Consider the following 16,287-nt stretch of genomic DNA (forward strand, 5'->3'; position numbering starts at 1 on the left):
ATTTACATGGGTTGAACCTGATTGTACATTGGTTAACTCTGATTTACATGGGTTAACCCTGATTGTACATGGGTTAACTCTGATTGTACATGGGTTAACTCTGATTGTACATGGGTTAACCCTGATTGTACAAGGGTTAACCCTGATTGAACACGGGTTGAACCTGATTGTACATGGGTTAACTCTGATTGTACATGGGCTAACTCTGATTGTGCATGGGTTAACCCTGAATATACATGGGTTAACTCTGATTGTACATAGGTTAACCCTGATTGTACATGGGTTAACTCTGATTGAACATGGGTCAACTCTGATTGTACATGGGTTAACCCTGATTGTACATGGTTCAACTCTGATTTTACATGGGTTAACTCTGATTGTACATGGGTTGAACCTGATTGTACATGGGTTAACCCTGATTGTACATGGGTTAACTCTGATTGTACATGGGTTAACCCTGATTGTACATGGGTTAACTCTGATTGTGAATGGGTTAACCCTGATTGTACATGGGTTAACTCTGATTGTACATGGGTTAACCCTGATTGTACATGGGTTAACCCTGATTGTACATGGGTTAACTCTGATTGTACATGGGTTAACCCTGATTGTACATGGGTTAACTCTGATTGTACATGGGTTAACCCTGATTGTACATGGGTTAACTCTGATTGTACATGGGTTAACTCTGATTGCACATGGGTTAACTCTGATTGTACATGGGTTAACTCTGATTGTACATGGGTTAACCCTGATTGTACATGGGTTAACTCTGATTGTACATGGGTTAACTCTGATTGTACATGGGTTGAACCTGATTGTACATGGGTTAACCCTGATTGTACATGGGTTAACTCTGATTGTACATGGGTTAACTCTGATTGTACATGGGTTGAACCTGATTGTACATGGGTTAACTCTGATTGTACATGGGTTAACTCTGATTGTACATGGGTTAACCCTGATTTTACATGGGTTAACTCTGATTGTACATGGGTTAACCCTGATTGTACATGGGTTAACTCTGATTGTACATAGGTTAACTCTGATTGTACATGGGTTAACTCTGATTGTACATGGGTTAACTCTGATTGTACATGGGTTAGCCCTGATTGTACATGGGTTAACCCTGATTGTACATGGGTTAACTCTGATTGTACATGGGTTGAACCTGATTGTACATGGGTTTGATTGTACATGGGTTAACTCTGATTGTACATGGGTTAACTCTGACTGTACATGGGTTAACTCTGATTGTACATGGGTTAACTCTGATTGTACATGGGTTAGCCCTGATTGTACATGGGTTAACCCTGATTGTACATGGGTTAACCCTGATTGTACATGGGTTGAACCTGATTGTACATGGGTTAACTCTGATTGTGCATGGGCTAACTCTGCTTGTGCATGGGTTGTTCGTTTCATTTCACAACTTTATTACTTATTTAATCACTAATTTTTGTAATGAATAAATTATATATTATTTGTTACTGAGTATTAGCACAATCATTCGTTAAAACGTAAACAAATAACAAGGTGTGGCTTGCAGTTGACCATCCAGTCAATGGCAGTTAAAAAATAAAAAACATAGCCTTGTGACCGTAAAATGACTAGATACTTGGGATATGAGCGGTCCGAGTTGGGTGGCCTGTAATTCTGCTTTGTTCATGCTGAAATTAACTGCCATTTTAAGTGTACATCTTGGGTTAAGAGCAGGCCAACTCGGGAGGCTCGTAATTCTGCTTTGTTTATCATGAAATTAACTGCCATTGGAAGTGAACATCTTTGGTAATGAGCAGGTCGAATGGTCAGGCTTGTATTTCTGCTTAGCTTATCAAGAAATAAACAATCGATCAAAACGCACATCTTTATTTGGTTACAAAAAATACTATCAAAACACGAGTGTTTACCGAACACAAATGTATATCAGTTTACCTTTATTTGATAGGCGTGACTGATTGACTGTCACTACATCGCCTGCCTATAACTAAGTGCCCTACTGAGTGTATAAAAGTATGGTCAAATTGCAAGACAACCGGATGCATATTTGTGCTTTTATTATAAAAAAAAAACACAATAAAAATCTCAAATTTTAAATCAAGAGCAGTCCGGTGGGGGAGGGGTGTAGCTCTGGCTTGGGTAGGTTGGTGTCCAGACGTAGTCGAAATCGGCAGGCACCTAAAAGAAAAATGATGTAGTTATAATGTTTGCGAGTCATCAAAAAACCCTGGTCAGATATGTGATCATCAGATATGTTTTATTATTATTATATCAAATGCAAAATTTGCTATACCATTCCCGCCAAAAGTACTTTCGACGGGTACGGAAATTTACGGAGATTACCAAGAGTGTCTGCGCATGCGCATTCGTCTATTTTTTTACGTTAGCAAACGATTTTATAAAATAAATGAAGATTACATTCTCTCAATGAAGAAACAGACGGTAAGTATACAAAGCATACATGCTTAAACTGGGTTTTAAATCATTTAGTAACTACATTTACTCGAAAAAAAGAAGTTGTTTAGTGAGCATGTGGACTGATGTATGCAGTCGCCGTGCAATATTTATAAAGAATTCACTGTTATGGCATGCAAATTGGTCAATTAACTATAGGATGGAAAGGAACTTTATTTAGTGGTGTCTTGCCTTGTTTTCGATCGAAAATGGGCGAGGTGTTCCGATTGACTTAGCGCACTGTAGGTAATATTCAACGGCATTACCGACCCCTGAGACCAATTACCAATTTAAAAGATGTTGATAATTTTGCTCTTTTATTAACCTGCACTGTCACTGTAATCGGTCCATTGTTCCCGATTAACAACGAACGTTTCGTTTTTTACTCGCTGTTTCACTGCCTATCATTTTTTGTAACGATATAATTCATATCATATATTTTTTATGGAAGATAAGGTTCCTAGCTTTGTTTCGGAAGACCACTCCTGCACTGGCGGTCAAATATTGAACTTCGTTTAACGGCCCTTTTAACTAGTCGTTTTTTCCCAATTATTTGTTTGTTATGATTGTATTTTATACCAAATGAAAGGTAATTTCTTCAGCTTTATGTCGATGTATGAAATGTAAAAATGCCATTTTTAGACTTTCACTTTTGTAATAGACCACACAAATTCAACTGTTCATGCGGAGTTGTCCCGATTTCAATGAAAATAATGCTCTGAAACATACCCGAAATAATGCTCTGAAACATACCCGAAATAATGTTTGATTTAGAAAATAACCTCATGTAAGACTATGTAATATTTTGCGTATATTGTCAGTAAAACAGGCATATAAAACACGGATATGAAAGAGAAAACTCCTATTAAGTCAAAACCGTGAAGGTCTGGTTTTGACCTAATTGTAACTACATTGCATAATAATTCTATAAATAAGACATAACAAGGCAGGGAATTCAGATGTTCAGTCCATAATTAATTCAGTGCGGTTCTCCATTCACTGCTCTAGCAGTGAAATTAGTTAAATTGACGAAATACACCCAGTAGCATTGTATATAAGATGGAAGCACATATATCCTATATCATTATCCATTAATATATACCTCAGATTTTGCCAACCCCTGCGTGTGTAAATTATATGCTTATGAACATTCTAATGACTCTTATTTCCATATAGTGCTGTAACGGATTGGTTTAAATAGGTACATTTGTAAATAAGTTGTTAGACTCTCTTTGTTTAAGCTATGATCTGATTTGAATCAATATTTTCTATACTACAATATTGTGCTGACATTTTCTTAAAATTGAAGTTGGTAGGCATACTTGAGTAATACACTAGTATAAAAGTTTAGTTGAATTTGAATTCCATCTTTTGCTATGATGCCCGTTTTATTCTGCTGCTCATGGAATACACCGAATCAGTATGGTGGATGGGTTGGGTTGTGAGTGGGTTTTGAGTGGCGAGTGAGTGTGTGGGCGGGCGGATGTTTCGGCAGGTTGGGTGTAGACCGGCAGGCGTAAGAGCGAGTGAGCGAGTGCCATGCTATCATTCATAAGAATATTTTTGATTATCACAAAGAAGGAATCATCCCCCCCCAGCTGTTCAACACTATCAGTGTTTTGATTATTTATACAGTTTAATTTGACGATTTTCGTGAAGGTATATCTGTATTCGCTCGAAACCGCACCGCTGTAAATCATTAAACGCGCGTCGATATCGATCAAATCATTGTTATCAGTGATCCAACCAACCGACGACAACATTTTCAAACCATTCGTGTACACCTGAGTGATGATGCTATGTGTATCACAAAAAGAGTAATAAACTTTACAAAATTGATATAAAATAAATTAGCGGCAAAACTGCGTATCGACGGTTAGTTGAGTTGAGTTGAGTTGATGATATCAGGAAAATAATCTACATGTGTATTTATAGTTTTGCACTCGATTTTGCATCGATTGAATCAGAGGTCAGATTTATCATTATCAAACCTCTACTTTATGGAATGTTTCAGACTGACTCATGCTTTATCGATTGGTTTCTCCTCCCTCTAATCCTACTCCCAGCTGACCTTTACGAGGACAATACTTTTAACCCTGCCTTAGAAAAAGGGTGAGTATTATATTTAAAACAGAGTGCTTCTTACATTGAGAAAGTCCCCGCCACACCATTTCCATTGTTGACCTGATGTCTGCTGTGTCCTAAACCAGTCGACAACTGTTTTGTTGGACCAGTCTGCTGTTGCGATTTGCTGCCGGACCTGTAATCAACACGGATTTACCGCCATTATCTACATGGTATGCTCGTTTGGTACGCCATTAATCAGTATTCTAAACATCAGGACCGTGTTCACTAACGCCTTGAGCCTGAGTTCGAGACGTTAAGATAATATCAGCCCAGGGTTGTGTCACATTACGGCATGCTATTTTTTAAATATCATTTTTAACATTTGTAACATCTGGGCCAATAATTGCGAACATTCTCAATAATACAATGAAATATACAGGGACATGATATTATTGTTATTTATTTTCTAGTAGAGTTCTTTTTTTGATAAAAATACTTTTTATCACCATTCAAAATGTTCACTATTAGTATACAAAAAAATGCAAAAAGAACGCTATATAAATGTGTGTTTTTTGTAATCTAAAATCAATGTTTCTCCTAGTTTGATTCTGAATTTAGAACTGAGAACGTTCGTAAACATAGGCTCTGGTATTCATAGTAATTCATCGAATTATGTTTCATGTCATTGCCCAATCTTGCTCTTTCTTATACATACATATTAATATATTATATTCATTGTTGTGATAAATGTAATAAATAATAGTCATTAATTTTGGCTATTCTAGTTATTATTTTACATGATTAAAATTAATCGTACCCATTTCTCATCATTACCCTGCGGAGCGAACACGGCGCTGGACATGCAGTTTGATAGAGGTGTTTTGGGATAGTAGTAGGCGAAGGTCAGACACATCTCTTCTTGAGTGGAGAGGCCACCCTAGAAATACATGGCATACAACCTGAATCAATGACGTCCATTAGCTTTCTGCATTTGTCATCTTGGCGACATTAACAATTATGCTGTTTTTTCTGCCGTGTGGTCGTGTCCGCCAAAACACTCACACGCCAATGTCGGTATTCACTAAGCTTCTTAAGTTATTTCTTATCTGAGTTGATTTCTTATTTTTTTTCAATTGAACGAAAAGTATAGGTGTTTTTGATAAAAAGTTCGTACATTTAATAAAATAAATGACAGTAAAGTAATTCAGATATGTATTGAGTAAGTATATCATATGATCAGTGAGCTACTTAACATAGGAAAATGAGTTAAGATAGGAATTGATGACTTAAGATGTTTTATGAACACCGGTTCTGACCAATAAACTAAACGATATATTCATTCGCACCAAAACAACGAATGTAAAGTACCAATACGACGAACACTGTTATTAAACAAGTATTGGGCCTCATACGACAAATACATTCCTTAATCAAATATCTGATCCAATACGAGAAGAACTGTACTTATACAAATATTAGACCAAATACATCAAATACTGTACTGATACTAATGTAGAGCCCCAATGTGACTAATACCTTACTTAATCAAATATTGGACAGAAGACGACAAATACTGTACTTATACAACTATTTGACCCGATACGACAAAAACTGTACTAATACAAATATTGGACCCAATACGACAGATACTGTACAAATAAACAGATACTGTACAAATAAACAGATACTGTACAAATAAAAATATTGGACCCAATACGACAGATACTGTACAAATAAAAATATTGGACCCAATACGAAATTTACTGTACTTAAACAAATATTGGACCCGATACGACAAATACTTATTCAAATAACGAGTCCCAGTGCGATATATTCTGTAGTAATGTTCCCACACAGTTATGGAGCCCAAATGCGATGAATACTGTACTATTATAAATATAGAGACAAAATGCATTACTACCGTAGTAATGTACTCTATCAAACATAGAGCAAAAAGTGATAATTACTGTACTTGTACAACTATGGAGCCCCAATACGACAAGTACTGTTGTAAGACATTATTTCAATAACGTCGATGTTGGAACTTACCAGCACTGGCTTGGTCTTGCCCATCGTGTTATAGTGGCAGTCAACTCTGAAACTGTCGCCCTAGAAACAAAAAACATCAATATCATATTATAGGCCATTGGTTTGTATACAGGTTTTTTGGAAGTTTAATAATAAATCATAGTATACGAATACATTGTAGTTTGTATTCGCGGTTTGAATAGTGTTTTTCGCCTGTAAATGCTGTACATTTGTACCTGAAGCTGTTGCATGTAACCGTGTCAACGTGTATGTCCATTATGCTATTTCAAGTAAGGCCTAAAAAAACGATATGTCCGTTTCGGGTAACCCGACCCTACCTATAAAAATGCGCCGACCCTAACTATTTTTTACCGTTTCTGAGAAAAAAAATATGCGTTAGCGAAAAGAGAGTTATGCATGGCAGATAAATGCGAATTGGACGCTTGCCAAGATATTGTAAAGCGCTCAGACAATTAAGATCGGTATTTTTTGTTATACGTGTTTTGAATGGTCGTGCAGTATGAATGTACGACAGATTTTGAAAAAAAAAAAAAAAAAAAAAAATCCCTACCTACCCTACTTAGAAATTTTTGGAAAGGTTACCCTAAACAAACATATTATTTTTTGGCCTAATTAATTAAACAAGCCTGACTCAAGGCACCTGTTTCAATAAACTCGACAAAGTTAAGTCCATGAGCCTTAACGCTAACATAGTTTAGCTCATGGTTTTTGAACTTGAGCCAAACTATGTTTGCGTTAAGGCTCATGGACGCTCCGATACAGCTGTGACTTGAAGATGACGTGAACACGACATTCTTACTGATATCATTTCAGTACATCTCCAAATGTGTTCAAAGAGTTTAAGTTGAATGTGACACATATGTGACTCAATGAAGAGTACATATGGTAGACTAATCACCCTAATTGGGCACATGTTGTATATATTTGTGACGCATTAGAATTTTGCAGATATAACTACACGCGGGAAACGTATTTAAAATGCATTAAGCACAATTCATACCGGATAAACAGACACTTCCTGTGGCAGCTTCCGTAGATCCTGGAAATTGAAGTCGTAGTTGGGGTCATCGACTATATGCGGAAGTTCCGTGCCGTTGCGATAGTGATGGGTTGTCATGGCAGCACCGAGGAGATGCGAGTGCTGCAGGGCGCCAAAAATCTTGATTTCAGAGACACCTGCCTGGTTCATGGCCTAAAATGAATATAAACCTATTTTACGGTTGTGAAACCACTTAAATTTCAACTCGGCTGGGTGAGCACAAACGGTACACACATACCATAAAGACCGAAGGTCGAAAGCCACTGCGCTAACCAGACAAACATATAACATGGAAATCCCGATGTGCTAACCGAACTGATATAAAACATGGAAATCCCGCTGTAATAACCGAACTGATATAAAACATGGAAACGTGGTTATGCTAACCGAACTGATATAAAACATGGAAATCCCGCTGTGATAACCGAACTGATATAAAACATGGAAACGTCGTTATGCTAACCGAACTGACATATAACATGGAAACCCCGCTGTGCTAACCGAACTGATATAGAACATGGAAACCCTACTGTGCATAATCGAACTGATATAGAACATGGAAACCCCGCTGTGCTAACCGAACTGATATAGAACATGGAAACCCTACTGTGCATAATCGAACTGATATAGAACATGGAAACCCCGTTGTGCAGAATCGAACTGATGTAGAACATGGAAACCCCAATGTGCATAATCGAACTGATATAGAACATGGAAACCTCGTTGTGCAGAATCGAACTGATGTAGAACATGGAAACCCCGATGTGCATAATCGAACTGATATAGAACATGGAAACCCCGCTGTGCTAACCGAACTGATATAGAACATGGAAACCCTACTGTGCATAATCGAACTGATATAGAACATGGAAACCCCGTTGTGCAGAATCGAACTGATGTAGAACATGGAAACCCCAATGTGCATAATCGAACTGATATAGAACATGGAAACCCCGTTGTGCAGAATCGAACTGATGTAGAACATGAAAACCCCACTGTGCATAATCGAACTGATATAGAACATGGAAACCTCGTTGTGCAGAACTGTTCTGATATGTAACATGGAAACCCCTCTGTGCATAATCGAACTGATATAGAACATGGAAACCTCGTTGTGCAGAACTGTTCTGATATGTAACATGGAAACCCCTCTGTGCATAATCGAACTGATATAGAACATGGAAACCTCGTTGTGCAGAACTGTTCTGATATGTAACATGGAAACCCCTCTGTGCATAATCGAACTGATATAGAACATGGAAACCTCGTTGTGCAGAACTGTTCTGATATGTAACATGGAAACCTCGCTATACTAACCGGTCTGATATAGAACATGGAAACGTCACTGTGCCAACCGGACAAAAATAGAAAAAGGGGATTAGTTTCTATTATGACGTTTTGCACTAGCCACCTTTTTCACCAGACCCCCTGCACAGTTACTCACCAAGGTTGTACAGCTCTCGTGGCAGTGACCGTACGAGACAAAGTCCGTCTCTCCCGGGGGGATGACCTGACGGACGTTCACTCCCAGCCCCAGCTCCAACATCGCAGCCTCCTGGGCCCGCAGGTCGGGCGTAATTGTGATCCGCAGACCTGTTGACAAATATCACTTTAGTAATGCTCCTGATACTGATTAATTTAAGTTGTATTTGTGTTATACGAGTATAGCGTGTGTGACCCTGTATAACAACGTCAAGACGCGCACAATTATGAGTTCAGTTATGACATTCAAGTTATTCAGTTATTTCGGCTAACTTTTCGCATTTTGTCACTTATTTAATTATGTAACTGAATTAACTTTTTTTATTTAATTATGTAAATACATCTAAACATGCAACATGTTCACGTAAATAGTTGCAATTTGATTCTAAATGAATATCATCATTTCTTAATTAACTAACAACAGTAAATCTTTCGAGTCATCGTACCAGAATTATCAAGAATATCAGCACGGGCATCAGGGTTGTCGTAATGAGTCTCCATACGGTAGTAGTTGCCGTCGTCGGCGGCACCGACCGAGTATCCAACGCCGTCGGGGAAATAAAATTCCTGAAAACAGTTATTGTATGGGTTAATGTAAAGGTAGGTGTACAGAAACATGAGATGCTACTAAACAATACGTGTACGTGTAAACGTACTTGGGCGTGTATCTTCTCATACATGTAATTATAGCCTATCAAAGACAGACTGACAAATATTAATTTTAGGTGGACTTAAGGGTGTAGCTATTCCAAATGCTCGTATAGGTAAAATTCGCAAACCTTCTTTCATATCATTACATCATCAGTGAAATCATTAAGTTATTGAAAACGTAAGAACAAACTATAGCAAAGTTATGTAATACAATACATACCTTACCGCCTATGGCCCAAGCCACAATGTAATCACTGCATTCTGGAATAATCTTATTGCCATTGTAACAGTCCTCGGACATACCGTGGTACTGTTCCGGGTTGGGTTGCCGGCACCGGGATAACAGGATGTGGTGCACGTGCTTCTCGTTGCCAGGGGCGATCACCGGCTCGTACTAAGGGGTGAAAGAACAATTGTAAATGAAATATAGCATAACAGACAGTATAGATGCATGATTGTAATTCTAATATAACACTTTCTTGAACAGTTAACAATAAAACAATTGAATAAGTATACTTGTTGCCACCAGAAGTCGTAAAAGTATAAGTTAAGTAAACCAAACACGAACGCGGAACGTTAGACGGCATGGGTTGCTCTTGTGTCATTAGACATCAATGACTATTAGTAATAAACCTCCAAAACTACTTTAAACCATAACCCTTTTTTCCCAATTTTCTCGATACTTTTAATCTGAAATAACCCAAAACTTTTTTACCTTCAACTCCTCCTTAAGAAGGATTAAGTTTCTAAAAACTCCGTTCTTCCATCCAACCTTTTTAATCCTTTTCAATTATTATCCTGAAGAAATCTATTCATCCTACTCCCCAAATTCCTTATAAAATAAATTATTATACTTCTTCTATACAGCCCCCACCCCCGATATAAATAAATAAATAGATGGATGGATGGATGGATGGATGGATGGATGGACGGACGGACGGACGGACGGACGGACGGACTAACGAACGAACGAACGAACATGTTCACCTTACCTTGATCATGTGGTGTTTACCAATAGGTGGAAGTGTAAACGCCTTGCACCAGTAAGTGGTTGTCGTGTTAGGCACCATGTACTAAAGAAAAAACAACACAAAAAACTATGAAAACGGCAAATGTCATATTGCGGTACTATTTAATGTGTTGCATCATAATTGGTCCTGTTTAGACACAATTTCGTAATAACTTGATTGAAGACTGGGTTAGGTATTGGCTGATGTCTTCAAACAAGAGCTATCTGAATAAATATTGACCCCCCCCTCCCATCCCCCTCCCTCCAAAACGTCCACATCTATAATTAATCATTTAGAAAAGATGATTTCCATAGTGTTCTGCCCTTTAATGGTAAACTTTAAATTCAAACATTTAAACATTTGTCTGTTATATACTGATATGGTCGAGTGTTTTTTCATCATACCCATGTATACATGTGTACATACGTTGTCATTAAGGAAGTCCAGATGCTTGACCTTCTCTGTGGGGGAAATGTTGGACTCGCCCTTGTCAGGGTTGAGAAAGAACATGCTCTTTGTGCCCCTGTGGTTGCCATGGTAATGCAGATCTTGTGGTGAATGGGGGTCCGAGTCACCGTATGCGAAGATCACTCTGTTGGTTCCTAACTATGGATATGTGAAAAGTGAAAAATAAGAGTTAAAACAAAAATGAGTTAAAGGCAGTAGACTAATTAAGATTAGATTGCAGAATAGTTAGGGCATGGGTATACAAACACAAACATACAGTCCATAAATCTATAACTTGCTTCATCAATTTACTAAATACTTTTTTTAAGTTGTTTAGGATCACTCGCATGCAAATAACTCTGTATCTATGAAGCCTGTTTAGCGATTTATCCTTCGGTCAAGTCCAAGCATTTAACGAAAATGTTTTTTTTTGTAAATAGAATAACCATTGTAAATGAAATTCCTTTCCGGAAAGTTCTGTTTTAATTCAGTGAACATGGTAGGAAAAACGGTGGTCAGTTCTATAAAAATGTTGCCAAAGTTATTTCCATAATATGATGGTGTGTTTTTTTCTTTACTTATGATATACGATAACTTACATTGATATCCTTATCATCGGCCTTGTCACACGTCTTGATCTTGCGGACCATCTTAAGTACGGTTCCAAAGTCGTTCTCCATTCCAAGAACCGGGAACCAGTCCTGAGAGGCGTCTAGAACCGGGGGCCGGTGACCGGTCGTGTGCATATCCTGGATTAATGGAGATACAGTCTAGTATGATATGAGGTTCGTATATGCACCTTAATGAAATAACCATATAAATATTATATTATTTTGTAAAAACGTAATGAAAAAGCGAAAGGAAAGCAAGCTTAATTTAGAATACATGTAAAATACATGCATATCCTAGGGCTCAATCGACCCCGACCCCGCCTCTCAAAACCCGCCTCCTTCCGTACCGATACTCCAATGAAATCACCATTTAGGTAAAGATTATGTAAAACATTAATGAAAACGTTAACGGAAAGCAAGCTTAATTTAGAATATAATAGTTAGGGCGCATACTTTTCTGATCTAGTAACAATCAGATCCTCCTTCCGTACCGATTCTCATTATACTGCGTGGCAAATAATAAACAATTGCGTGAGTCTAAGTACCAAAAAATACCACCGTGTCATTGAATGCAGAGCATGGTCTCTCTCAGATCTGGCGATAATAATAAAACATACTTACATGTAGTTCTACACTTCCGTCGGCGTTGACCCAGCCAACTGCCACGTCGGCGGGAAACATATTGCCATTCTCCGACAGACCCAGTCCGACCCATCCTACGGTGAAAAATAATAATAATAATCATCATCATCATCATCATCATCATCATCATCATCATCATCATCATCATCATCATCATCACCATCATCATCATCATCGTCATCGCCCTCGTAGTCATCGTCGTCGTCGTCATCATCGTCGTCGTCGTCATCGTCGTCATCATCGGTTTCGTCGTCGTCGTCATCGTCATCGTCATCGTCGTCGTCGTCATCGTCATCGTCGTCGTCGTCATCGTCTCAGTTTCATTGTCGTATTTGAAGGAATGAAGTGGAGACAACTTATATAATTTCGAAACTAGCTATTCGGTCCGTTTATTAACATTATCTGACAAAAAATGTTCCTACATGTAGTTGACTCAACCACAAAATATAGAGCAAAGGAAAATAGCTATTTTGAAACTAATAGTTTTACGATCCGACCAGGATATGTACATGCAGATACCAACCAATATTTCTCAGGCGCTGTAAGCACCTATATATGTATTATACTTATTTGTGCGAAAAACTTTCGTGCTCAGATTTAAATTTTTTAATGGCTGTATCAGACATTATCTGCTAAAAACCTTACAGTCAGTTGCTTTAAAATTGCACATTTCATCGGTCTTCAAATGTCGGTATTGATAGATCAATACTTGTTCTGCGTGGTTTTCTTATGTTCATAAACTTTGTATTTGTGTCATTATTAGAATTTCCGTTTAAACAATCATGTTTAAAGTCTGGGCCTATGATTAAACAGTCCCTAGCCTGAGTCTCGACTCAGACTCAGAAAGAAGTTAAGTAGATTTACTAAATGTCCCGCACATCATAACAAGAAGACAGATACTCACAAAGGTATCATGGTAGTCAATATTTTTCACTATGAGATATCAAGAGTTAGTTCTACTAGCAATTAAAGTACACATTTACAGAATTGAGAAGTAAGCAGAAATGTTTTATCTAAGTCTCTTTTCTGAAATGTTTTATTTATACAATTCATTTTAGAAAATGAATCTGTATAATAATACAAATTTCAAATTGACATTTAACTCAGCAAAGTTCATGAGCCTAAAGCCTGAACTGACTTGAGACTGTCCGTTATCATGGTACCAAGGTACTATACGACTATAAGCAACTATTCAGCAATTACCTCTCGTCTTCACATGAGCCTCGAACGTGATGTGAGTGTCGTTGAAATTCCAGAACAAGATATAACTCGCATCTTCGTCCAAAATGGCGGACTGTTGGTACTCCTCCGTCGTCGTTACCCCTGGGACCGTCACTGACTGGGTAGCGGAAAAAATTCCCACTAAAACACAAATGTTAAGAGACCACATCGCTTTCCCACTTTGTTTAAATGTATGTTATTTTTGCCTGTCTTTAAGTTATTTATACTTGGTTAGTGTTCATATTTTGGAGGCCCTTCCTCAAAAAGGGTGTTGGCCAGACATCGAAAAAAATAGTGTGAAATATATCTTTTTTTCATCAAAATTCATAGGATCTTCTGGATTAAAAAATTCAAGACGTTGAAAAGGTGCAATGAAATCCCGCTAAATTTCGACGAAATCAGTCTAGCGGTTTCAAAGAAAAAAATAGTTAAAAGTTAATTTATAGTTTGATTTGACGGGCCTCAATAATGAAACTCACGTGAGTAAATTTTGAAATATTCATAATCTCAATGTATACAGTCATAGTCATAGCTTACATTTCGCTTAAAGTACATAGAGACATTGGTATCTTACAACGGTTCAAAAGAAATGCCATCATTTCAGTCCCGTTATCACCAGTATTTGTGACATTTCCGTTCATTAACCAATGTTAGCTTTAAAAGTTCAAAAACTGACACAACTTAAGTGACATATCTGTTGTTTTTACTGTTTATATGAATTACTTTTTAGAATGAGTATACTGTCTACGAGTACAAAATTGTTGTAGGAGACAGCAAAAAAGGCTCACTCTAAATCGATCCATAGCAATGTACAGTTAGTGTTTTGTGAGGAAGAGTGAATTGCACCTGTGGGAAGTATTTGATAACAAAAGTCGAAAGTTCAAATACAAAGGTTTGAAAAAGTTGCAATATCAATAGCCGAAAGGGGTGATTTGCACCTGTGGGAAGCATTTGTAAATAAAAAGCAAAAAGTTTAAATACTAAGGTTTGCAAAAGTTGCAATGTCAATAGCCGTAAGAAGTGATTTTCACCTGTGGGAAGTATTTGTAAACAAAAAGCAAAAGTTCAAATACTAATAAGGTTTGCAAAAGTTGCAATATCAATAGCCGTAAGGAGTGAATTGCACCTGTTGGAAGTATTTGTAAACAAAAAGCGGAATTTTAAATACTTATAGGGTTTGCAAAAGTTGCAATATCAATAGCCGTAAGGAGTGAATTGCACCTGTGGGAAGCATTTGTCAACAAAAAGCGAAATTTCAAATACTAATAGGGTTTGCAAAAGTTGCAATATCAATAGCCGTAAGGAGTGAATTGCACCTGTGGGCAGCATTTGTAAACAAAAGGCGAAATTTCAAATACTAATAGGGTTTGCAAAAGTTGCAATATCAATAGCCGTAAGGAGTGAATTGCACCTGTGGGAAGTATTTGTAAACAAAAAGCGAAATTTCAAATACTAATAGGGTTTGCAAAAGTTGCAATATCAATAGCCGTAAGGAATGAATTGCACCTGTGGGAAGCATTTGTAAACAGAAAGCGAAAGCTCAAATACTAAGCTTTGCAAAAGTTGCAATGTCAATAGCCGTAAGAAGTGATTTGCACCTGTGGGAAGCATTTGTAAACAAAAAGCAAACGTTCAAATACTAAGCTTTGCAAAAGTTGCAATGTCAATAGGCGTTAGAAGCGATTTGCACCTGTAGGAAGCATTTGTAAACAAAAAGCAAACGTTCAAATACTATGCTTTGCAAAAGTTGCAATGTCAATAGCCGTAAGAAGTGATTTGCACCTGTGTGAAGTATTTGTAAACAAAAAGCAAACGTTCAAATACTAAGCTTTGCAAAAGTTGCAATGTCAATAGCCGCAAGAAGTGATTTGCACCTGTGGGAAGCATTTGTAAACAAAAAGCAAACGTTCAAATACTAAGCTTTGCAAATGTTGCAATGTCAATAGCCGTAAGAAGTGATTTTCACCTGTGGGAAGTATTTGTAAACAAAAAGCAAACGTTCAAATACTAAGGTTTGCAAAAGTTGCAATATCAATAGCCGTAAGAAGTGAATTGCACCTGTGGGAAGTATTTGTAAACAAAAAGCAAACGTTCAAATACTAAGCTTTGCAAAAGTTGCAATGTCAATAGCCCCAAGAAGTGATTTGCACCTGTGGGAAGCATTTGTAAACAGAAAGCAAAAGCTCAAATACTAAGGTTTGCAGAAGTTGCAATGTCAATAGGCGTAAGAAGTGATTTTCACCTGTGGGAAGCATTTGTAAACAGAATGCGAAAGCATAAATACTAAGCTTTGCAAAAGTTGCAATGTCAATAGGCGTAAGAAGTGATTTGCACCTGTGGGAAGCATTTGTAAACAGAAAGCGAAAGCTCAAATACTAAGTTTTGCAAAAGTTGCAATGTCAATAGCCGTAAGAAGTGATTTGCACCTGTGGGAAGTATTTGTAAACAAAAAGCGAAAGCTCAAATACTAAGCTTTTGTAAAGTTGCAATGTCAATAGCCATAAGAAGTGATTTGCACCTGTGGGAAGCATTTGTAAACAAAAAGCAAAAGTTCAAATACTAAGGTTTGCAAAAGTTGCAATGTCAATAGCCGTAAGGAATGATTTGTACCTGT

At 37.4% G+C, this 16,287-nt stretch overlaps 1 protein-coding gene across 1 annotated transcript in view; it reads right to left on the bottom strand.

Annotated features, from left to right (window-relative positions):
• Window positions 1–2,040: 2,040 nt before the first annotated feature.
• Window positions 2,041–16,287, bottom strand: part of LOC128223566 (uncharacterized) — a 28,267-nt gene continuing 14,020 nt past the window's right edge. Inside the window, exons 14-26 of the mRNA XM_052932842.1 lie at window positions 13,656–13,852; window positions 12,432–12,526; window positions 11,799–11,948; window positions 11,179–11,358; window positions 10,735–10,815; window positions 9,963–10,136; window positions 9,538–9,658; window positions 9,054–9,202; window positions 7,571–7,762; window positions 6,571–6,630; window positions 5,339–5,458; window positions 4,601–4,714; window positions 2,041–2,178 (exon numbers count right to left, since the gene is read on the bottom strand). Coding sequence (XP_052788802.1) covers window positions 2,098–2,178; window positions 4,601–4,714; window positions 5,339–5,458; window positions 6,571–6,630; window positions 7,571–7,762; window positions 9,054–9,202; window positions 9,538–9,658; window positions 9,963–10,136; window positions 10,735–10,815; window positions 11,179–11,358; window positions 11,799–11,948; window positions 12,432–12,526; window positions 13,656–13,852 — 1,714 coding nt within the window. The 3' untranslated portion in view covers window positions 2,041–2,097. The remainder of the gene's footprint in view (window positions 2,179–4,600; window positions 4,715–5,338; window positions 5,459–6,570; window positions 6,631–7,570; window positions 7,763–9,053; window positions 9,203–9,537; window positions 9,659–9,962; window positions 10,137–10,734; window positions 10,816–11,178; window positions 11,359–11,798; window positions 11,949–12,431; window positions 12,527–13,655; window positions 13,853–16,287) is intronic.

Source organism: Mya arenaria, chromosome 17, assembly GCF_026914265.1.
Source record: "Mya arenaria isolate MELC-2E11 chromosome 17, ASM2691426v1".
Taxonomy (NCBI): Eukaryota; Metazoa; Mollusca; class Bivalvia; order Myida; family Myidae; genus Mya; species Mya arenaria.